Consider the following 24495-nt stretch of genomic DNA (forward strand, 5'->3'; position numbering starts at 1 on the left):
TCACGACAATTAGAATTATGAACTACGGCATTTTCATTACTTTATATTTCCACCCGGTTTTGTGAATTAAGTCATTACAATGTACACAACGTGTCTCGAATGGCATTTTTTTTACTTTTTCACAAGAAACACACAGCAATAATTTACATTTTTCATTTGGCCAAATGAACGACCGGCCGGAGCAAATTCAAAACTGCTCATCATTCAACTACACACCGAAAAATGGGTGAAAAATGCTTCGTCTTCGCCGAATCGCTACCTAATCACAATGAATAATGACTTTTAATAATTTAATTTCAACGAAGCAAGGGTCATCAATCACAAACTGTACAATGAAGTCATCGCTGCGACGTCTTATTTTTTGTTTTGTTTTTAACGCAAAACGTCTCTGTTTTTGGAAAGTCGTTAAAATTAGCGCAATTTTTCAAATGTGTTTTTGTTACTCTTGTTTGTTCTTCACATTTACTCTTACTTTTTACGTACTGAATTGTTACTTCGTTTTTTGTTTGTTTGTTTGAAGAATCACATGGAACAATGCCTTGAATTGATGTGGAGTGCGCACGGTGGCGTACTTCCATCGCTGCCGATATATTACCTTCACACTTGTCAACAGCGGCGAACAGCGTCAATAGCATTTGAAGAACAAATAATCACACATTCTTGAGTGGCATTTTTCTATCCCTCCCTCTATCTCTCTGCATGTGATTCATTTATACATGAAACCAGATGTGATTTTTTTTAGCGTTTTCAGTAATTGAATATAATAACCATGACAATATTATCAACAATCAACTTTTTTCTATTTACTTCATTTTTTACACTTTTTCCTCTCTCCAACCCGATGCGATGCTTTGAATGTTGCATCTTTTCAGACAGAGAGATTTATTTATGTGCATGATGTCACTTCGGCATTTGGCATGAGCTAAACGTAACGTTTTACAAAAAAAATGGCGCATTTATGAGTGTTAAATCAATTTGTGGGTTTTCCGTCATACAATTTTGCACTTTGCCTTTGCTTAATCCCGAAATAATTTGTGGCGCACGTCAATCGTAATTCATCTTGGTCGCACGACTCAATAATTACTACAAATTTTAACTTAATGCTTCTCTTCAATGTTTGAAGACTTAAATTTGTTCCGGTTCAATTTAATATCTCGCATTTAAAACCGCATGTGAGGTTTTTTTTTCGCGTGTGTATCGATGACATTTATTGAGACAAAGTATCAACAAAAAAAAACAAAATTTTGAGTTACGTTTACCCAAAAGCTATTACGATTAATTGGAAAGGCGGAATTAATTGATTTGCAGATTTTCGTTTCATTTTCGCCGGCGTTAATTACCGGTTGAAAAGGCGCACAAAAAACATTAACACAACCAATTAGAATGATTTTAAAGGCAAAAATTGAAAGATAATATTGATTCTGGCTGGCGCTTTGAAAAATGAGTGTTTTTCTATACTATGTCTCGTATCGATTTTACGAGGTGTCACGAATGCAAGGTCAAACCATAAAATTAAATGTGTTGTAAACAACTTGAGACGTAAAAATAATGATCGGATTTTGATGATGCATGTAATAACAGATACTCAGCGTGATTTGCGAATTGAAAACGATAGCGCTGTCGAACGATGTGCGAACATTAATGGATGATGATGATGTTTTTCGAAGCGCATCCTGTTGAGATGCTCAGAATATTAATGAAGATGAACAACAGTTGAAATGACTAGAAATATCGAAATTGTAATTCAATTGAAGTGGTTTTGAGCGTCGTCGGTTGTCATTCGTTGTGCTTCACTCGATATCCGTGTGAAATGACATCAGATATATCAGTTTCATTGTCGGTGATTTGTTGAATGGAAAAATCCCCAGATTTCAGATTCAGTCGTAGTTCTCATGAAGATTTCAGAACGCAGACGACTGAAGGTTGCAATTCGAAAAGAATGCCTATCAATGGGAATCGTTTTGTTTCCTTCACTTATGAATTACCAATAATTGTTCGTTAATGAGATGCTATTTCGAAAATAACGAAGATGTTGAGTCACTCGAAAGTGGCAGAGAAGAACGAAACGATGGCACAGTGTGTCGTCCGAATTGTGTGTGTTTTTTTTCCCTCCAGCATTCTTTTTCTCCGTAAATATGCAAGTTAAAGTGAAAAAGTAAAAAACTACAGCATAATTACATGCTATTCAGAAATGATTAATTTGCAAAAAGTTTATATTCACCCGATGAACATTTACGATTAATGGCAGTCGCATGTGCTCGGCCGGGTTTGCGTTCCGAAAAAAAAAATCAATTTGGGTTTTCCACCATTAGTCGTTTGTTTTTCTCTCCTTCAAATAATTAAAATGCCATGATTCTAATTACATAGTGAAGACCAGTGAAGACAAAGAGATAAAAACGGAGAGAAAATAGTTATACCGTGCGCCGTGCCGCCCAGATGCTTTTCCCCGGTTGGAAAATGAATTTTTCGCGAAAATCGAATCATCGACGAAATCAATTTGTTTGCTCTTTGTGGGCTCGATTTGTTTGCACACAGTGCTGAACGAGACAAGAGAAACAACAACGAAACAAAAATAAACAACGAAAATACTTCTGAAAAAAATAATAATAAAGGCCAACAATGAAACTGGAAGAAACACATGGAGTGAAAAAGAAGAAAACAAACAAAAACAAAAACGGAGTAAAAATTGCCGAAATGTCACACAGTTCGTTATTTAAAAGCACCATGGCAGCGGCCAAGTCATAAAATCACAAGCCAACATCTGAGAGAGTACTCGGCTTGGCGTGTGTCTATGCAATGGCAATTTGAGAAAATGAAAATTGAAATTCGTGATCGGTTCGGTTGTGAGTGAGCGCGCGCGCGGCACTATGATAAACACTTTTAACAAATTTGAATTAAGCGTCCAAAGCCGAGGAAGAAAAAAAATATTGAACACGATCCACTGGAACATACACACATTCTTTGTGGCAAAAGCAGCTGAACGCGCGCGCGCACGACCCAAAACAACCGATACACAAACGAAATTCAATGAGCCATATTTTCTAAACTTTAAAAACGAAATAAAACGATCGAACGGTCTGGTAAAAAGAATCAAAGCAATAATGCGCAGTCTTGTATGCGACCAAAACAAACCAACGGAGCGCTTGCACATACTAGTGGAAAAAGTAAACGAAAACCCAAAAGCAACGGCAACAGCAACAATGAAGCAGGGCGAACACACTGTCGAAGCACACCATACTGAATATATTGTGGCACACTCCTTAAAAATGTATGGTAGACACTAAATAAAATAGCGCATAATAAATGCGGCTGTCTGGCCATGGCACACGATAACAATCAAAATGTGACTGAGAAATAGTTGTTAGTTTGTTACCAGATTTGTTTTTCCATTTTATTTTTCTTGCATCTTTCGTTGCTGTCGTCGACATATTCGCTCTTGCTCTTTCACTCCGTCGCTGTGTTCGATTCGGTCATGGCGAAAAGCAAATGTTTGTTCTGCCGTGTTTGTGTGTGTTCGTGTGTGATGGATGAAGTCAGGGCTCCATTTGTTGCACTTCATAAATATGAAATTATGGAAAATGTATAAAATCGAGCTGAATCGATACAATCAAAAATAATCCCATGAGTGTTTCCAACTGTGGCAAAAGTTTTCGTTGCGTCAAAATCCCGATGGGAAAACCAAGCACAGCAAAAATGTTCCCTGCCCTCGGAAAAGTACATTGTTTGCCAGAATGACAGTACGTGCGCGCCAAAAAGGTATCAATAAAACGACAACAAGGCAATCGACGCGAATGTATACCATAACTTCATTGAGTGGCATCGATCTCTGTGGCGTTCGATGCTTGCCACAACACCGAGCCACGCTCAACACAAACGAATATCGATCCGTATTTAAGAGTCTGTCCAAATTGCTATTGCAGCACATTACCAGATGGATTGAGAGAGTATTTATAAGTTAACGCTGTTTGGCTGGCAATCGATACTGAGCAGCACAAGCGCACGCTCTCGAGCGCATGTTGCGAGGAAATTTGTCGATTGTTTTTTTTTCTTGCTCTCTACCTTTTTGCCTAATGATTGTGCCCGTGCACAACGCGACGACGATGCTCTGCATTGAACAATGAACGTGGTAGATGAACGTGTCCGATCCAATTCATTACATCAAACGAGGCGTACGTGTTGCTGCTGCTGCTGCTGCAATGGCTTTATGTGCAGGCAAACTAAGACCAAGAAGAAATGCATACATCGTCCACATTGAACATTTTACAAAGTCAAAGCAAGATTGTACGGCATAAATAATCATTACCGATCGTTACAATAAATGCCAAATGCGGAATGGGCTTCCTTTTTAAGACGAAAATCTCCCCAGTAAAATATACAATTAAATCAAATGTTGAACAGTTGAAGCATGCATATATATGTTCCCGTTTTGTTGTTTTGCTGTTGCTGGTGAATATTTGAATTTGTTTGCTTATTATCGCCAAATTTTTCGCATTAGTTGAATGAAATGGAAACTGACACGGTGGAATCGGTGGTGTATTTAACTTTAAATGATTTATTACTATATATGAGTCTTGAAAAGGGGAAAATTGAAAATTCCACAACAAATGATCCAATAGTTTGCAATATATGCCATTAAAATGCGTCTAATTGATAGCTTTCTCGTTGATCGACGCACACATTTTGTATACAGCTGTAATTTGCGTGCATAATCATTGGCATATCATGGCGGCGGTGTTTCATTTGGAAATTTTCGATACTTTACTCGAATTGCGTCGACGTCATTTTTTTTTTATAATCTCAACAAATTCAACCTAATTGCAAATGGTATTTCCACTGATTTCTTTCGACCATCGGTCTAGCTTGCAATACATTCCATCGGACGCGCCGTTATTGAACGAGACAAAAAAAAAATTGTTAATAAATATTTATTGCAATGGTTTTCATGTATATTTTTCTATATCAAAATCATTACGTGCGATGGATAATTACTATTTTCATCGAAAAGCCATCCGAATAATTCATAGAATTTCGCAGAATATCACGCTACTTTTGACCCAAACGCCACATCAAACTTTTTCTTGCCACTCACAAAAAGGTAACACGTTGCCCGAATGTGTAATACAAATATGGCAATCATTTTGGAATCAAAACCCAAAATTGCAATGCACTTGCGTGATTTTTCAAAACGACCGAGAACTGACGTCACTGCTGCCGCCACCGTTGTCGATTGGATTTTGAAAAGGCACTCTTTGGTATCAGGCAACAGCTGCACGCCGGCTCATTTCAACGCAAAAAAGAGATTTCATGAAATCGATGCATTGAACTCGATTCAGCGCCAATTTCGCCCATACTAGCAAATGAGAGAGAGCGAGTGAGAAAAAAAAGCGATTCGAAATAAATTATGAATCAAACTACATTTAACTGACCATTGGAGCAAATTGCATAATGGTTCGTGTTGGAATCGAAACCAATACACATTTTAGGCGCGTTTATTCGAAAATCACGAAAATGATCCCAATAAAATGGCAGTGGACATTGGACGAAACAGTGTGTATCGAGAGCCAATAATGCTCAAAAGCAATAGCAAATTGCAAGATTTCAAAACATCTGTCGCGAGCGTACCGTTTTGGTTTATGTTTGATTTCCACAGAAATCACCATCACCAAACGAAACACATGCGATGCTACGAAATGCACGAACGGCAAGCGAATGGTTGGATCCAACTTGGATGTGAAATGGAGAGAAGTGGCCAAACCGAAGAAGTCGAAGATTTGTTTTTTTTTCTCTTGTCAACCAAACTGATTTTTGGTGTTGCTACTCAAAGCAATTTGTTACAACAACATAATTACGATTGTTCCACTTGTTTGTTCATTACCGGTATTAAACATAAACATAATCCTCATCGAAGCGAATCGCAAAAGAGGCAAAACAAACGGATAAAACAAAAACCATTAAACACATTAATCACCAATGCAAACACATTGCGTAATCCATAAATAGTTATTGTAGTGATTAATTAATCTGTCTCGATTGGCATGTAATGCGGAAAGAGAGAAGCAAAAAAGCCAACCATTGTGGCGCACTTGAATTGTTGCACTTTTATTTATGGTGTGCTTTTCCTTCTAAGAGACAGAGAAAAAAAACCCAACAACAAATCGATAACACCAAAATTGGGTCAATAGATCGTTGCCTACTTTGGGTTTGGTCTCTTCGTGTGTGTTATTGGTTGTTTCAACCAAATTGAGTGTAACAAATTGACAATTTAATTCGGTGAGATGAGATTTCAATTGATTGCTTTTCGCACATATACAAATATCGATCGAATTTTTTGATCCACCGTGAACAATGCAATATTTCTCGCAGCTGGCGACCAATATTGCTCGCTCTCATAAAGAAAGCATGATGATGTGTGGTTCAAGTGCGCGGCATCGTGTCTGTCTCACATCTTTTCTTTTGTAGCTGCTTTGCTTGGTGTTGAGTGTGTGTGTGTGTGATGAATGATTTTGTTTTTCTTTCATCGAGATGCTGTAAAAGAGACATCAACGGCATGGCGCCTCATTTACTCGTGTCACTTTACACGGTTTGCTCTCTTTTGTTGTTCGTGAACAACGCGAACCGAATGACAACAATGTCAGATTAAGATCTCTCATTCCGTTTGTACTTTTGTCTGTATCCCTTATATACAGTCGTCAAAATCAAAGAGTGTTTTTTTTTTCATTACAAGTAAATTTTCAGTTCACTTCCTATCATTTCTCTTTTTGCTCTCCATCTCTATCTCTCTCTCTCTCTCTCTCTCTCTCTCTCTCTCTATTCGCTTCCAATTATTTATTCATTGTTACAATACATTCTGGCATTTTCACTCTAGTATTTCACATTGGTATTGCTATTGTTATCTTATCTCACATTCGCAATCCGTTGGTACGGCATGAAATGCCATCGCGCTGTGCTCACATAGACAAAGGGAATTTGGATCGAATAAAAACAAAAAACTTCAATTCACAAGCACGAAACCCGATTCGGCTGTTATCACTTCACATCAGCATCGACATTTCGGAGTCAATTTTCGGTTTATCGCTCGAACCTTGTTGACATATTGGACAACATTTATAAAGTGGAATTGGTTTTTCTTTTGTTCTCCAACAGCGCGAAGCGCGCGCGCATGCGATTGGGCATGTGACAAAACGCCCGTTTTCTTCCCATTCCATTACTCAATTGCACCATATCGGAATCTTGTATCGGTCGCATAGAACAAAGGGTCCAACTAATAACACTACCAATAATAACAACCAAAAGGAATAGAAAAAAAAATCGATCAATTTTAAACTTTTGCTCCGTTTTTTTTCTTCTCTCTAACTTCAATTAAAATCATAATCGGCCACTTTAAATGGCGGTGCGGTAATCGCCTATGAAATGCCTATGGTGTCGAAAAAAACCCACATTTACAATGTAATTCATAGCTGCTTATAATGTAATTGTTGTTTGCGTGCACAAAAGCAATATACACCAAGGCACAGGCACACTTTTTTTCTTCTTCTTCATCTGTTGTGTTCATATTCTCTCTAGGCTCTCGCATTCGTTGTAAGCAGTCAAATTTAATATTACACTCGTTCGTTGGTTCGTTTCAATGTTCATTCTTGTTGGCAATTGATTGATTGTGTCGATTCGATGGCTCTTGTATTTCTTCTTCTCTCTTCATTTTCCATAGTTGACGTCGTTGCTGTCGATTTGAATGCATTTCAATGGAGCAGCGAGAGAAAAAAAACATGTGTAGTGTAACTAATACTCGAATTAAAGCGATTTAAAGTGGTAATTCTCGCGCTTTTTGGAGAGCGAGTGAAAAACACCGTAGGTTTTACTTGGAAAATGTTTCGGTAGCATTTTGTTTCGATTTTTTTTCTACTATTCATTTCGTCGATTTAATTAAGTATTAGAAATATTTAAATCTCATGCATTCGGCTTAAGCACCACCTTTATGCAAAATTACACTAATTACATTTTTTTTCGCGGCGTCGGATTCGATTTTTCCGTAACGAAAATGAAAAAAAGCCGCTCAAGATGAAAAATGGCCACATTTTGAAATGGATTTGGTTTTTGATTCATTAAACAAAAAACTGAACATTTTTTATTCATCTGTGATTAGGACTTCTTAGGAGTGCGGCCATTGTGATTTCCAAATGTGGCTGTTGCGATGTGAAACCCACCCATCTGCAAGACAGACAACAATTGCACATTCTCAATCGGAGACAATCGGAGATCTCTCTCTCTCTCTCTCTCTCTCTCTGAGCCGCGAATAGTTTAACATTTAAATTACATTCGTTTTATTTTGTCGAAAAAAAGTCACCGTTGTTATTTCTTCCATTGGAAACTTTTGATTTGAATCTGATATGACAGGCTGCCTCAAGGTGAATAAACCCGTAAATGCAGTGACGCTGCTGAGATGCAATAATTCATTCACTATCTCTCCTACAACTAGTCTAGCTAAATGGAACTTTGCTCTCGCGCTCGCGCGCGTTCACATTTAAACAAGTGCAATGCAGCAGACGAACTGAAAAAAAACCAACAATTATTTAATTGAATTAAATTGAATGCATTCATAATTACTGGGATTTCGATGTGAAAACGGTAACTCATTGCTTGAGACGTAGAAAAAAAAACCGTTTGTACAAACAAACTGACAATTGAAAACATTCAGTAATAAACTAGAAGGAAAAATAAAATAAACAAAACTTGCACAATGATTCATAAAAGTCAAAAACTTAATTTAGCTTTTGTTACGGTTGCAATTTGTTTTTTTCCTTGCATTTTTTCCGACCGTCTGGTTTATTAGACACTGCCACCCCTCTGACTTGAGATTTATCTTGGCAGTCTCTTGTATTTAGACAAAACAAACCGAAATTAATGGAAATCGTTTGTGCGCACAGCACACAGGCGAATGTTGAAAATTATGATTCGAACAATGGCTGCAATGAGTGATGGGAACTCTTTTCGAAATTGAAAGTGCATTATTTCGAATTCTGTAATGATGCACATCGTAAAATCGGGTGGGTGCACCCAAAATTGAACAAATGAATTCATTTGTTCATGTCAAAATGACGAATGTTTGAGGTAAGAGTTTTTTTTTCTTCCCAAATAGAAATAGACGAGGAGAGCCGACGTTAAAGGTTACTTTTCAAGAGGTATCATGGACAGTGACTGAAATAAAATCGCGTGTAGTCCATTGGAGACGCGCAAATTAGTGTGGGATCACGCAATATTTAATCATTTAGATGAAAGAAAGAAGAAAAAAAACGAACACCTCCAACACAGTAAGAAACGGCGTGAAATATAGAAAATCATAACCTAATGGATTGCAACATGAAATTGCTCCATTTTTTTTTGTTCACTCTCCCGCATTAATCTGTGGCATGGAATATTGTGCAAATGTCATTAAAAATTACTCAGTTTCAAGAACACACAAATTGTCGTCAGCGACACACCGAAAAGAGGCTCTTTCAAGTGTTTCGATCGAATATGTGAGCAGAGTAATTAACCTCAACCTCACTCTCTCGACTTCGAATTCAATCAGGCATTGCGTGTGTGTATGTGTGGCGCTCAAACTGCTCAAACAATGGACGGTTTTTATCCACTCATTTCAAGTTGTATCGTGTGCCATATGGCCGCTAGTCGACGCCTGTACCGTGTCATGTCGTGTGGTGTTGTTGCTCTTCAAATCATCAAGAAAATTACCCAAGCACTATAATGTCTGGAGGCGAATCATGTAAGTGCAATCAAAATCAAAATCAATACAAGTCAATTTTCAAGAACCTTAACTGCCTTTTGTTTAAATTGAACATGCAATTTTCAATTCTAATTCCCGTATGATTTAAACCATACCAAATGTATTGTGCTGATTTTCGCTCATTCATTATTGCTAATTCAATTCTTTTAAGGTGTTTTAATATATGGATCGAAATGAGCTACTGAAAAAGACATTTTTCATCATTAACGCATATACGCTCTGTCTCTCTAGATGATTTCCGACACAAATGCCACACATTTTTCCACCAAACAAAAGACAAATTAGTTTTAATTTGGCGCACCGACGAAAAAAAAAACAAAAAAAAACTTCAAATCGAATTTCGTGTCTCACACATTGTGGAGCCAATTTGTCATGTGCACATATAGAAAAAAATTGGCTCAGTTTGGAGTTTTTCGGCTGGTTTGATTCAAGGCTGCGTTCAATTTATAAATCACACATTAAACAGGCTGAAGTGTTTTTTTAAAGCCCATTTATTTTCACCTTTGAATGTGCAAGATTGACTTTAAAGCGCCATACATATCATTCAGACAAAGAAAAAAAAAAGCCACGCTACGACCAAAATTATTGGTTCTTATATGTCGGTTATGTTTATATGCTATTTTTCCATGAATTATTGTCGGAATTTTGTGAATAAATTTATTTGCAATTTGCTCAAGGTTCTGCCACACGAAAGAGAGAGAGAAACAACACTTGAAGCGATCACATATGCCATACGTGCACTGTTTTGTGCTTTGTTTTTTTTTTTTTTTTTGATGTGCGTATTTTGTGGTACACAAATAAAGACTTTGATCCGATTTAAGTAACAAAGACTTTGGACTGATCGATTTTTTTTAAGTTTCTATCTCTCTGCTCGATGGAGTGCACTCACAATTGAGTGCACTCCAGAAAATATGAGACCACCGCGAATGCCAGAGATGTCGAAATGACGTCGGTAATTTACATCTCGGTTATGATAAATTCATTTGTGAAAGACATACGACAATTTTTTTTTCTTTGCCCACTCGATGCCATTCTAATGATCACTTTGACTGTATGGCAATGCTAAACTGAACTTTAGCAAATATCCATTCAGCATCTCAATTGCATGCAATATTTTTTTTCCACTTCTATCTTCTATTTACATTTGACAAGACTCAAACTCTAATACATATTCAATTTGCTAAGGAGTGTTGAGTTGGCGTGCTACATTAAGACAACATGCACATTGTTTTGCCGATCGGCTTGATACGAAGGAGTAATTGTTATGTGTCATACGGCGCATATTTCATAGATTACACCCGGCCAAAAGTCAGTGATATATGCTTTCGAATACATGGCATTTTCCAAACCGATAAGATCTCTTCGCGCGTGTGTGCGCGCGCATGAAAACCATCACTCTGCCATTTCGAGTTAATCTAGGAAATTTTAGATTTACGCACGATAATCTCACGTTAAATACTGACTAAACGCTTGTGACACACACACCACAATCACGCAATGAGCGCTCCTCGCTCGTGACTTTCAATTATACATACACCAAACGGAAGCAGAAAACAATTTGACGTCAACGCGAATACCGAAAAAACACGATCGAAATAATGATCGAACGCATTTTCGGCAGCCATAAAATTGATCGTTTTAACGTTTTTTTAAACTGTCATTTATTTCCTCTGTTTGCCAGTTTTTAAATAAACAATGTGCTAATGCGATTTTCTTTTAGCCACCTTTTTTTCGACGAATAACAGTAGATCAATCGAATTTTGTTACAATTATGCACACATGAACGAAGTCAAACGCCCGTAAATTAATGATTGTTTTTTTACTCCAAATTTCGTCGCTTTTTTCATTCATGGGATCGATCGTGAGGTTTTATGATCAATTAACAAAAAAACGACTTTTTTCCATTTGGATTTCCAACAGAAAGTTTCTTCCGATTTGAGATGCGTATCGATTTCCAAAACAATTCAAAGCAATTCCATCCATTTTCAATAATCGATCGAAAATCGTGCATTTTCACCCAACTGCGCTTAATCGATGGAACACATTTTTTTTGCATATGAGTTAGTTGTTTCAGTCTTTTTGTTTTTTTACTGTTACATCAAACATGTGCCACACATGAGTCTACTGTGCTATACGAAAATCGATTATAACTAGGAATTTCATTGACTAAAAACTTAAAAAAGGAAAAGAATGTGAAAAAAACTTGGCGAAAAATTTCATTCACCCAAAAAAGTATGCGACGACAGACAAAGAAAGCGGTTGATTTGGTTGAATTGGAACAATTGATTCTCTTTTGTCTGTGCTCATTATGCAATTTTTTTTCTCTCGTATTTCCGGTTTTACGTTGTGTTACAATGAAACGATTCTTGTGATCCAATTAAATCTGCATATGACCAAAAAAAAGTATTTTAAATACGTTAATTTTTGCTATGGCACAATTGACAAATTTCTTTAATACGTAATCCGACGACGAAGAAAAATAATCAAAAGAGAAAACTCGTTAACACATATTATCCCAGGGAATTGGAGCAGCAGCAGGCAGCTAGTTGTTGTGCTGTCGGCAGCAAAAATTTTATTTTATTTTTTGGGTAATGACAAAATCGCCAAGCCAGAAAACGATATATGTCTCAATGCACGGAATAAAACCACTTGAGCATTAAAACAGTGCGCGAACGAACAACTTTCGCTTTTATCGGCAAATTGTGTGTTTCGTTGTGGTGTCAATTGTTGTCTGTGCTTGTGTACGGATGGACGATGGTTGAGATTTCGCATAAAGTGCATGTGAATCGTAGCGGAATAACCTGTAATCCAACAACCATATGATCTTGTGTGCGCGCGCGCGTGTGCGGATACATTTCACACACGCGAATGACACCCAACGCCAAAAATACGTGTCATTTTTGATGTTGTTGTGCGTCGTTCTTGATTTCTTATTTGAAACTTTGTTTCGTTATGTGGAAAAGTTTGCTCTTGTTCGCCACTTGACAATTCTGGAAATCAGGTTTTTTTGTGATAAAAAAGCGCCCTTCGAAGCATTGGATTGCAAGCCCGAGCAAACAAAAAAACCGAATCCACTAGCCACAATGAATTGGTCCGAACAACGTCGAAAAAAAACCGGCAAACCGATCGATACGAAAATTGGTTCGGCTTTTTCCAATGAGAAAAACACCTATATTAGAAACTAATTGCTGTTTTGGAATTTATTCCGCTTTTTAATCTATAATCAAAACCCAAAATGCTGCATTAAATCGGTAGCAATTTCGCAAATCTACGCAAAAAAACGCGATCAAATTATGAGAGAAAAAAAGCCGCCTGTGCAACATGAGAAAAAAAGCAAATTTTACACCTGTGGAATTTGGATATTTCCATCCGAGATTCGAACACACAACGCTGCGATCAAATGTGAACAGCATTCAACACTGTTTGCTGGTAGTGCTCATGAGTGTTTGCAACATCATTTCAACTGAACCAATTCAATTTGAAAAAAAAAATCTCTGTTGTTTACCGTGAATGAAAAACGTGCAAAGATGAAAAGAAGCCAAAAGCTGATAAAACCGACAAAAGAAAGAAAAAAAAAATTTGATTAAATTTCGTCGAGCAATGGAACAGGTTAATAATTGCAGTTGTTACGGAAACGACTGAACCAGTGAAAGATATGAATCGAAATTTACGCGTGGATTGAAAGAACGCCAAATGATGATTTCGTTGAAATGTTATCTTATGTGAGAGCTCTGAATGCCGCCTCGATTCGCCAATAAAATGCTTCATTTAAAGCGGGATCAGTCGGTTGGCGAGCGAGCGAGCGCGAGAGTGAGATGGATTATGAAATGTTCGAGCTGCCTCGGCAAAGGTGAACATTTATACACCAAATTAAATATTTAAATGATCAAATCCATTGACTGCATAGCCGAGTCGAAATTATCGTTTATAGTATGGTTGTTAGATATAGGGCTTTCGGATGATTCAATTAAATTTTCTGTTAGTTACTTCCATATTTGTGGCCTAGCTAATTATTACGATGTGAGCACAAAATCTGTTATTCATCCGCGCACCCAATCATTACATTCGGTCTGGCGAATGTGTGTATGTGCATGTGTAGCTAATATCGCACATTCCGACTCAGCATGAGCACTCTTTCGCTCACTCGCTCTCGCACTCATTCGAAATTATGATTGATTGCATAACTACGAATGCTTATTTTTATGTATATATTGACGATCAGCGAACACCCGAGCTATTGTTGTTTCGCTATTATTATCCGCATCGGGGAAGTGAATTCCGATTAATATACTTCATTCATCAACTGGGGTTTAATGTAAATCACGGCTTTCTCTCTCTCTCTCACTCTCTCTCTCACTCTCTCTCTCACTCTCTCTGATACCACTCTTGATGCTGCTGCAGCATGTTGTTGCTCATTTGAATCAATTTTTGTCCGTTCAATTTTCGAGATGCAAATCGTTTACTTCCAACATGTAAATGCGGTCATTTGTATGCGCATGACTATGTTTGGATCGACCAGACCATATATTCGCTTCGATTTAAGTGAAAATACTTGTGGAATTTTTTTTGGTTCGTTGTTGTTGTTGTTGTTGTTGAAATTTGCATTATGATTAGAACATTTACATTACAATTTCAAGTGGTTTTTTTTCGTGAATTCTTTCGAAGCATTCCGTTGAAATGGGCCGATTTCGAAACTTAATTGCATAAGTGTGCATTTGGTTCTTAATCCAGTGTGCACTCGACGAGGCAAGCGAGTATCTCTTGCTTGAACACCGATTTTACGAATAAAATCCAATTGCCATTGCGATTGTCATAATTTATAAGGGCTCTTTGTTATTTTGAGCACACGCTTTCGAGCATTTATACGGGAAAATGGTTTGTGTTAATTGAATCTTTTCCAGCATCAATTTCGTGTTTGTAGAAAAATGCATTCGAAGCCTAGACGTAAATTAAAACTTGTTTCCAATCAATGTGGTGTCAACATCAGCCGCAGATCGTTCAACTAATAATTTACAGAAAATAATTTTTGTTTTGGCTTTTTGTTCATTTTTATTTTCTGTCGAAGCATTTTTGAATTCCATTTATTTATTTTTGGAATTATCATGCGGAGCGCAGCGCATTGGGTGTGAAGATTTATTACAATTGCCACGAGCTACGGCTGCGGTTTGTCGTTCGCAAAAATGGCTCGACATACGATTTAGCGAGATCAAAAGTCACTGTTACTGTTGGCAATAAAGAAAACTGCTGCGGTTTTCATTCCATTCTCCCGTGTGTTGTTCCCGTCAACCATTTTTTTCTTCTGACATGATTTCATTCGGTAAAATAAAGGGATCGAATAGAGAGTGCAGAACAAATCATAAATATTATATTGAAACAATAAGCCGTAACGGTTCGATTTTGAATGCGCGTTCGACAAACACAAACTTATAAATAGCCAAATAAATGGAATTTCATTGCTCAATATAGAAATAATCTAGTGCACAGCGCGCCGAAATTAACAAACAATACAGAGGCAAAAGTAACAGTTTTGAGCTATTTAAATTATTTGAATATACATTAAAGTGGAGCAGTTTATAGCTTGCTGCTGCTGCTGCTGCTGCTTAGTTCAACAACAACAGTAAGAGCACCGAGTACTGACCTTCTAAACACCAATGGCTTGTCGTTGTACTTCTTTGTCAGAGCGCAACCATACAGAGAATGAAATGAAAGAGCCAAAAACCGGAGCTCGCGTGCGCGTGTGCACTCGCACTCATTCCATATGACTCACACCGATGGACGAATTGGAATTAGGTTTTTTGTTTGAAGCAACAAAAATTAAACGTACGGCTGCTGCTGCTGCTGTTGCTGCACGTAAACGTTGTCATTTTGCCACTCTTATGCGAGTAGTTAAATTTTGAAAAATTTCAAATCAGTCGGCTGTTGATTGCCTGGCTAGAAGGCATTTTTGTGCGCTTGCAAAAAGGGCCAATGACATGACAAAATACACATAGCACGAATTCAAAGCGCATTTTAAACGGTTCGGCCCGAACTGGACCGAACGAAGGAAATGTTTTGAAGAAAAGACAAAGAAATAAATATGCACAACGATAATGCTGATATACCGAGCGTCAAGTAGCGCGGCGCACAACACACAAAACACAAACCACATAGATTCATATCACACAAATGGAATGGCGTTTATGTTTAAGTTTTTGGAAAATAATTACCTTCGAGCATGTTATTTGTTTGAAGCTAGGCTAATTGTGTGCGAGAGTTGTGTGTATCTGTTCGGCTTAGGCCAAGAAATTCGATTGTTGGTGGTATTTTAACTATTTCTATCCCAATAACTGAAATTAAAGGTCAAAATATTGGAACGCACTTTGTTCGATTACCGTTTGGCCAATCTCATTTCGCTTTTGGTTTTAGAGCATTTGATCGCGCTGTGTGTATACTTTATGTAAAAGCCTACTGCATCATTTCAAACGACCCGTCCACTCTCGGCTCTCTGTAGACGAATTCAGTTGTGCTTTGCTTTGCTTCTAATTGCACCTTGGATCTGATGCAGATAAAAAGCGATTTGAATGAAAGAACAATTAACATAAAAGCAGTTTCTATGGCATAAAACATATGAGAGAGCTAACATGATAGAGAAGAATTGTGCTGCCAATGCCATTTTATAAGGAAATAAACTTTAACGTTTCGATTAACGAATGTGCTGCAATATTGACCACCATTCGCGATATATATAACATTTCTACCGCTAACCATGCGCCGCCGATTTCGCAGTTATGAAAATCGATCGCATTCTTTGTTTCTAATGTGAACTTTCAATTTCGAGAGAGAGAGAGAGAGAGAGAAATGGTTTCTGACAGACAAAAAAAACTCGAAGGCAAAGAATGAAACTCAATGGCTTTTATCGAAAAAATTGAAATTGCTGAAAATTGAGCAATGCAATTTAGTCTTAATTGAATCGACACTTAAGGAATTGATAAGAGATTTTGTTCGATTCGAATTTTTCGGGGTACAAGAGGAACAAGGTTCCTTAGCTTAGAAAACAGAAGAAAAAAACAAAGTCATGGAAAATTTTCAAAACAAATAAGAAATTTTTTGAAAAAAGGTAAAATTTAACGAAAGAAAAGCAAAATCAGTTCTCGGACTAACACATTTCTCCCACTTCAATCGAATCAAAATGAAGTCAACTAATATTTTGTCCGTGCGCTCTTGCTACCTTTGGCTTAATGAATGAATTTTTATGACATTCGCGACGGCCACTGTTGCCACTGAGCAAACAGGAAAAACGTGCAGATGGTCGAAGTGATACATGAACTAGTTGATCACAATGACATTTGACAATTTAGTCTTAAATGAAATATTTTCATACGCTTTACCACCAGCAAGATATTTCAAATATTTCCATCTTATTGTTTCGTTTTTTTTAAATTCTTTTTATTTCTTGTTCTTGATATCAGATGAAACCGATCACACATACAGCGCTGGCGATTTTTCTAATAATCGAATGCAGTTGCCTACATAATGTGCTATCGAGGAAGTTAATATCGTCAACGATACGAATGGTGAGCAGCACAGAATCGCCGTTAGCTCCAACATATAACAGTCAATTTAATTTAAATGCAACAACCAGCGAAAAAACGTGAGTGTACACATTCAAATGAGTCAATTAAATTGTATGCCAATCGGAAAATAAAATACCGTTTTTCTGTCGTTTTCTTTTTTTTCTGTCGTTTTTCTCATTTCGGATGCATGATTTATAATAGATCAACAGAGGTGAATAGTACGCCACCAAAAACGATGACTCGATTGGTAGGTGGTCACTTGCATCATTCTGTGTATCGAAAAGAGGAGAATAATTTTTCATCACAATCACCGAGTCGTTTATCAAAGCTGTACTTTAGACGAAAACCATCATGGCAAACTGTATCAACGACTGCAATGCCCACGCTGTATGGATCCACACAGCCTACGACGGCATCAAGCGTAGCTACTAAATCAATATCGACAGTATCGCCGTCACGGCTGCCGCTGACAACAACAACACCAGCTACCTCAACTAGGGACTATGTATCGACAACAAAAGAGCCGGTCTTCATAGTCGAAGCACAGAAATATGAAGATCCAGAGTACGACGCTAATCAGGTGATAAATTATGAAATTAAAAAAGAGCAATTTGTGGAATCGAGCGCCGGCGAAGGCAAAGACGATAGGAAAAAAGATGAATCGAAGAAAACGCTGTCGGATCAAGTGGCCGAGGGAAAATACGGTTTGATACAGAATGAACTATTTCAAACACCGCCGAAGCGGCCGGGTGTTTTGAGTTATGCCACCAATCCGGAGACACCCGGTGACACAGCCGATAATTTAGGTGGTTTGAGCAAAGATGAAATTTGGCTGTCCGAAGATCATTTGCTCGTTTTGAAAGGCGGTAGTTTGAATGCAGAAACTAGAGATGAACCATGGAAACCAATTGATGATTATCAAGCGCCACCACGTCAAGTCAAAATACCCGATAATCCGCGAGTGCCACCACCCTTTCTCGTGCAATTGGAGGAAAATGGGCCGATTGAGTTTATCGGAACTAATCAATTGCCGCTCGTCAATCCGTTTACGAATGAGTCGCTACTTTTATTCCCCGAAGGCGGTTTCCCGAAAACCGAAACCTACAGTGGCGATAAAACGTATCTATATGCCCGGCCCGGAGCGACTAATGATCCTAAAAATGTTAACGTACCACCCCCATCACTTGAAAATCACCGCAACAACAACTTTACGTTCACTAATCCATTCATAAGTCCCGGGCCGATACCATTTCCGCCACCACCACTGTTCGGCATGCCACCACCATTCCTGAACGGGTCATTGGATGATGCAAACTTTACCGATGGATTCGATGAAGACGATCCATCGTTTTATTATCCGCCTCCGTACAGTTTTGTGTACAAGAGTAATTATTCGAATCCAGTTGCGCCTGGACCATTAGTGCCTGGCATTATTTTACCACCACCGCCGAATTTCTTCGGTCGTTTGGAGGACAGAACGACAACAACAACAACAACAACAACAACAACCAAACCTACGACAACAAGCACACAAAGACCATACAAACAAGTGCTGCGACCGATTTACAGACCAACAACCACCACAACTACAACCACATCAACAGCTTCGTATCCATCGGCTCAAACACCAACTGCTAAAACGTTGAAAGCGCAAAAAGTACAAACGGAAGCATTCCGGCAAAATGTGTTGAATCCGACACGATTGCCAACACCCAGCACATCACAAAAACCGGTGACACAACTGAAACAGATCAATGCACAGGATATTCTGTCATTCGTACCGAAAGAGGCCATTTCGAATGATCCATTGTCGAGTAACAAAGGGAAACCGATCTATTATGAGTACTTTGACGCTCGTATCAAAGCCAATGTAAAGGGTCCCACTTATATCGTAACATCAACGGCGCCGCCACCCACCGTTCGAACTTTGAACCAGCAACAGAAACAGCAAAACACAAGAACGCAGTTGCATCCATCAGCGAAACAGCTACGACGACCATCAAACGCCTATTTGCCGATCAAGCCACCGTCTGACTACGATAAATACGTGGTCATCACTCCAAAACCAGAAAGTAAACCCATTTCATCGAACACCGTCCAAATTGGTGATAGTCAATCATACAAAACCAATTCACCGCCGAAAGCATTCAATTCGGAAATTGATAATATTCGGCACACAATTGAATTCTTCAAAAATCAACAGAAGCAACAACAGCCGGAGAGTGACTCCGGTTTGCCGCGAAATCCAAAATCAAAAGCCGTGTTTGAGTATTCATTTGATGCAAATCCACAGAAAACCAATAGTAAGTTGTTCCATCCGCCAACCGAATTTGACACATCACCATTCAAACCGATGGTCCAGTACAGTTTGCCATTGAATTCAGACCATGGTTTCAAAGCGATTACTTACACAAGTATTCCATCAGCTGCAACTGAGGCGATAACAACAACAACAACCATAGCACCGCCACCATCGTCAACACATACAAATCTTCGATACATACCAACACTGAATGAAAATGTTTCAAAGAAGCCACAAATTTCATTCATTCCATTCGATTCGGGCTCATTGCCACTGAAACCAAATTCGTTGAAAAGTTCCGAATATTCAACAGCAACACCGTTGCCAATCGTAACCACACCGTTGCCGTTTACAACCGTTCAACCGTGGATCTCGGTGGAGAAGCAAATTCTGCGTGAAGTTCGACCGAAAGAGATAAACGTTCAAATTCAATCACATTCGCCGTCATCACGTCCTCTATCGCTTTTAAGAGGCATCACAGCACCGTATGAATCGTCTTATGTCGATGCAAATGCAAACGATGGCCGATACCATCAACAAATTTATTATCCAATTCAAACACCGTCCACATACTACCAACAACAGCCGCCGCGTCCTGTAATGACAGCACAACAGAATGCCTATCTGCGACAAATCGAAGTAATCAGACAACAATTACAGCAATTTCCAAATCAATACCATTATAATGCCGCTAATTATACGGTTCCAAGTCAAAATTATCGCATTCCACCACAACGGCCGCTACCAGCGGCTCCTCCAAACAATTTTCTCACATCTTATCACGTCGATGCCAATCGATATCCCCATTTATCACAGATTTTATCACCAAATTACAATATTCCACCGCAACCACAACCGCAACGAATACCACATGCGATCCATCCATTGCATCGTGATGTTTTAGTCAACTACAAATATCCGTTGCCACCAATTAATCCGGATAGTGAATTTTTGCCACCCCCGCATTTATTACACCCATTGCCGCCTGCGTTGCCATCCACACACTCACCGTTCAATCGATACGGTCGACTCATTCGCAAACCACCAACAGTTGTGCAATACAAATTGCCAGGCGACGAACACGCCGGTGTCTTCTTTTTAACACCGGCCGAAGATAAATTAGGAACGTCAAACAAAAAGTAGAACTTTTGAGTTTGTCAATAACAAATTCCTGATTTTTTTTTAAATACATATCGTGATATTTGTGATGTTTGAGCTCGTGAAGTTTTATTTCTTCTAAAACTCGAAAATGACTTGCATGGATTGGATATTTGTTTATTTTTTTCAATCAAACATCTGATTGCCTTCGCCGACAGTAGAGTCTGATACAACAATATAGGCTTTGTGTGCTTCGCAATGAAATCTTACAAAACACTATATAATAATAATCAATAGTCAAACCCCATAGTGAATAGCTAAGCTAGGCCTTAAATCGTATTTTATAAACTACACAAACACAATATTAATCAAATACAAAAAAAATTAGATCTTTTTTTTAGACCGAACAAAAAAAAAATACATCCAATTTCAATTTAAGTGATTAATTTTATGAATGAAACATATTTTAAGCTATTTATTTGCCTGTCTTTTATCATTTGAAACAAAAAACGAGAAGGAAATTAATCGATTTGAAGGAATTTATTTTGATGTTTTTAAACAATTTTGTGTTTGATGTCCGCTAAATAATTTCACATATGCTAATTGTTGAGCTTTGCCACACAAACACACACACACACACACACACACGCAGAGCACGAATTTAGATGAAATTGCACCAGCAAAACATCCATTTTTAATTGCAGTTAAATGTGATTTAATTTAGATTTTTATTAGATTTTTGCTTCGTTTTTTTGTGTGTGTGTAGTTTGGCTTTTATATGTGTGTGAATGTGCTGTGTGCATGTGTGATTGAATACAATGGGAACAATAAATGAATAATGCATGATGGGGCGTGACAGTATTTTTTTTTTAAATTTTAGCCAGAGACTGTGCAATTTTCAATTGTGCATTTGTTAGTTTTGGTATTCAAATTACTAATTATGATAAGAAAATTCGCCATAAGATTGTAATTCCATGAAATCAAAAATATGTAAATAAAAATGCAAACGGAAATTTATTGAGAAAAATGATTGACGGTGTTTGAGATGAAATGAATTGTGTAAAATGAATGAGATTGGTTTGCAAATCAAAGTGAAAATGAACGGTAAGTGATCAGATTCGAATCATCAAGTATCAAATCACACGAATTTACGGCGTTATTCAGCACAAACAAGTGAGTAAATCTGCTGAATTTGGCAGAAAACGCCTGTAAGTATGCTAACTTATTGATTTAACTGCCGTCAATACTTCGAAAGGCCACGAAAAAAGTATTCTATATTTTTATATCGATCAAAACTTGCAATCAGTCAGTGCTTTTTCTGAGAATTTGAAATCAAGACGATGTGCACTCCTGCTGAGTGTTTATGGACAAACTGAAGTGGCACTACAATGCAAGCGATTCAATGTAAACAACATTCTCGAAAAACAATTGAATGAACAAATCAAACGTTTGATGAATGAATAGATAAATCAGCATATGTGGTGTATAAAAGAAGTACCAAATTCACATTGAATTCATTTCTAATTTGTGCGTCTCCACGAAAAGTTAGAATGAAGTGTTTCAGTTTCTTTGTTTTAGGTTTTTTGTTTCTAAGCCTCGTTCATTCGAGTACATCATTCGTAAGTAATAACAATTTTGCGATGTATTTATAAAACAAAAATTGATCGAAAAAAAAGATGTAAACACACAAAAAATAAACATCTGCAGTTTAGCGAAATTTTAGCTAAAGACGCATTCAGGTGGTATTTTTGTTAGTAAGTGAAATCCGGATGGAATTTCGCTAATATTCTAAAACTTGTTGAAATAGCAAAACAATTCTTCAATATGGTTACATCAATCATTGTCATTTAAATGTTGTCTTCTATATAGAACAAAAGAACAATTTATGATTTCTTGTTCTATAGCTGAGACGGAAAAAAAACTTAGAGCAAAAAAGCGACAAATAAAGTTGCGACCAAAAGTGACAGAACTCAGCATTGAGCAGAAAAGACGTTTTTTGCATTTTTCTCGCTACTGAGAAGAGATAGCGACTCGGTGTCTTCAACTTATTTGCAGTTCTTTTCATGCTCAAATAAAGGATGAAGCTTAGGCAGAGTGCTTGGTGATAAATGGAAAATAATCGAAACGGAGTTTGAAATTCAGCTTGAGCAATGTGCAAACACTGAATAAAACATTATAACTGATTGACGTTCTCATTATAAGTTTCCAGCATGTAAATGTCCAACCTTCAAATCGACCTTTTGATAATAAAAATTATCAAGCTAATTGACTATCTTTCAAAATAAATCGAAGAAATTTGACTCAATTTTTGCAAGTGTTTACAGCAAATTGATATCATTTGTACTTATATTCGTCTGATCAGACCAACCAATTTTGATATCAAGTAATTATAAACAGAAGACAAGCTATTTTTATGCCTGGATATTGAGCACTTGTAATTATCTTTTATCACCACTCAAAAGTTTCATGCCTACAAATAATCAAAGTTTTAAATACGATAACCCGAAGTGTGCATTTCAATAGTTTGTTCCTTCTCAGTAGGTAATTTTCATTGAATATTTCTGTCTTGTTCACGTTTCTCAATTGGATTTGATCTTGTTTCTTCATTGATAAGGGAAACAAAACAGAAAGCTTCATTTATCGACTGATAATTGTTGATCCGGAGAAAATGAGACATTGAAATTACGGTTTCATTCTCATGGAAATTTTCAAGTTCAATAAGAGAATTGAATCGGTGAGAATAATCTTGTCCTGCCAAATTGATTGAAAATAAATGTGAAACATAGAGTTTTTTTTATATAGAGTTGTTGTTGTAAAGTCCATATAAAAAAACTCTAGGTTTCACATTTATTTTCACTCAATTTGGCAGGTCAAGATTATTCTTACCGATTCAATTGTCAATTTGAGCACTTTAACCCTTTATCACGTATTGGTTTCTAAAGTAACCGGATACAGCAAACGCTATAGCTAGTAAACCACTGAATATTTTTGCATTCTTGTTTGGAAACAAATGTAGAGAATTGAACTAGCTTACATTTGAGGGGCTCAGAGGAAAAATGTTACGTAGAAAAGTTCCGCGGAAAAATATTCGGGAGCTAAATGATATCATTTAGCGGAGCTAAATGATATCATTTAGCGGAGCTAAATCGACAAATAGCCTAATTATCATGAAAGCATTCTTTAGCACACCTAAATGGTATCATTTAGCTTTAGCAGAGCTAATACCATTTAGCTCCCGAATATTTTTCCGCGGAACTTTTCTACGTAACATTTTCCCTCTGAGCCCCTCATTTGATACCTTACCGGTCAATTGGTTAGCTGAATGGAAAGTTTTTTCTGTTCATGTACTGCTGTAAAAAAAATGCGAAATTATAGCAGAATTTCAAATTTTTCATCCTCTCATCTTGTGGGTTTCTACATTATTTTCAATTGTCAAATTAGGACTCGTAGGACCAAAACTTCAACTTTCTGCATCATTAGTTTTATGAAATTCAATTTTTTCAGGCTATTATAACGATTCGACACTTTTGACTCTTTTCCGATTTTCTCGACTCATACGCAATTTTTCAAAAATCTAAGTACATATGAGGTATTTCTCTATTTATCGTCGCACAAAACATATATCAAAATGATTCAAAAATAAAAAATTGAGCATTAAAGGGTTAAGCAGACAATGAAACAATGCAATGATTCAATGTGTTTGAATTGGTTGATGCGATTATTATGGCACATAGAATATTTATCTCATTCGATCTACGGTCCAT

General features: G+C 37.3%; 2 protein-coding genes across 9 annotated transcripts in view; both read left to right on the top strand.

The window, feature by feature from the left end:
* The window catches only part of LOC129566555 (mucin-2), a 40190-nt gene extending 18429 nt beyond the window's left edge, over nucleotides 1–21761 (top strand). For 6 of the 7 annotated variants that reach the window (XM_055442598.1, XM_055442601.1, XM_055442599.1 and 3 more), the window contains 2 exons: nucleotides 17227–17408; nucleotides 17533–21761. In XM_055442598.1, the coding sequence (XP_055298573.1) occupies nucleotides 17227–17408; nucleotides 17533–20776 (3426 nt within the window). In that variant the 3' untranslated portion in view covers nucleotides 20777–21761. Of the gene's footprint in view, nucleotides 1–7558; nucleotides 9758–17226; nucleotides 17409–17532 lie in introns of those variants that run through there. The other variant, XM_055442603.1, reaches the window with a different exon arrangement.
* A 479-nt stretch (nucleotides 21762–22240) lies between these two features.
* The window catches only part of LOC129565529 (UDP-glycosyltransferase UGT5-like), a 14800-nt gene continuing 12545 nt past the window's right edge, over nucleotides 22241–24495 (top strand). Inside the window, exon 1 of one of the 2 annotated variants that reach the window (XM_055440508.1) lies at nucleotides 22241–22350. The gene's annotated coding sequence lies outside the window, so the exon portion shown is untranslated. Of the gene's footprint in view, nucleotides 22355–24495 lie in introns of both variants that reach the window. The other variant, XM_055440507.1, reaches the window with a different exon arrangement.

The sequence above is a fragment of the Sitodiplosis mosellana genome, unplaced genomic scaffold (genome assembly GCF_009176505.1).
Source record: "Sitodiplosis mosellana isolate CC-2019 unplaced genomic scaffold, AAFC_SMos_1.0 Smas_scaffold_3, whole genome shotgun sequence".
NCBI classification, from domain to species: domain Eukaryota; kingdom Metazoa; phylum Arthropoda; class Insecta; order Diptera; family Cecidomyiidae; genus Sitodiplosis; species Sitodiplosis mosellana.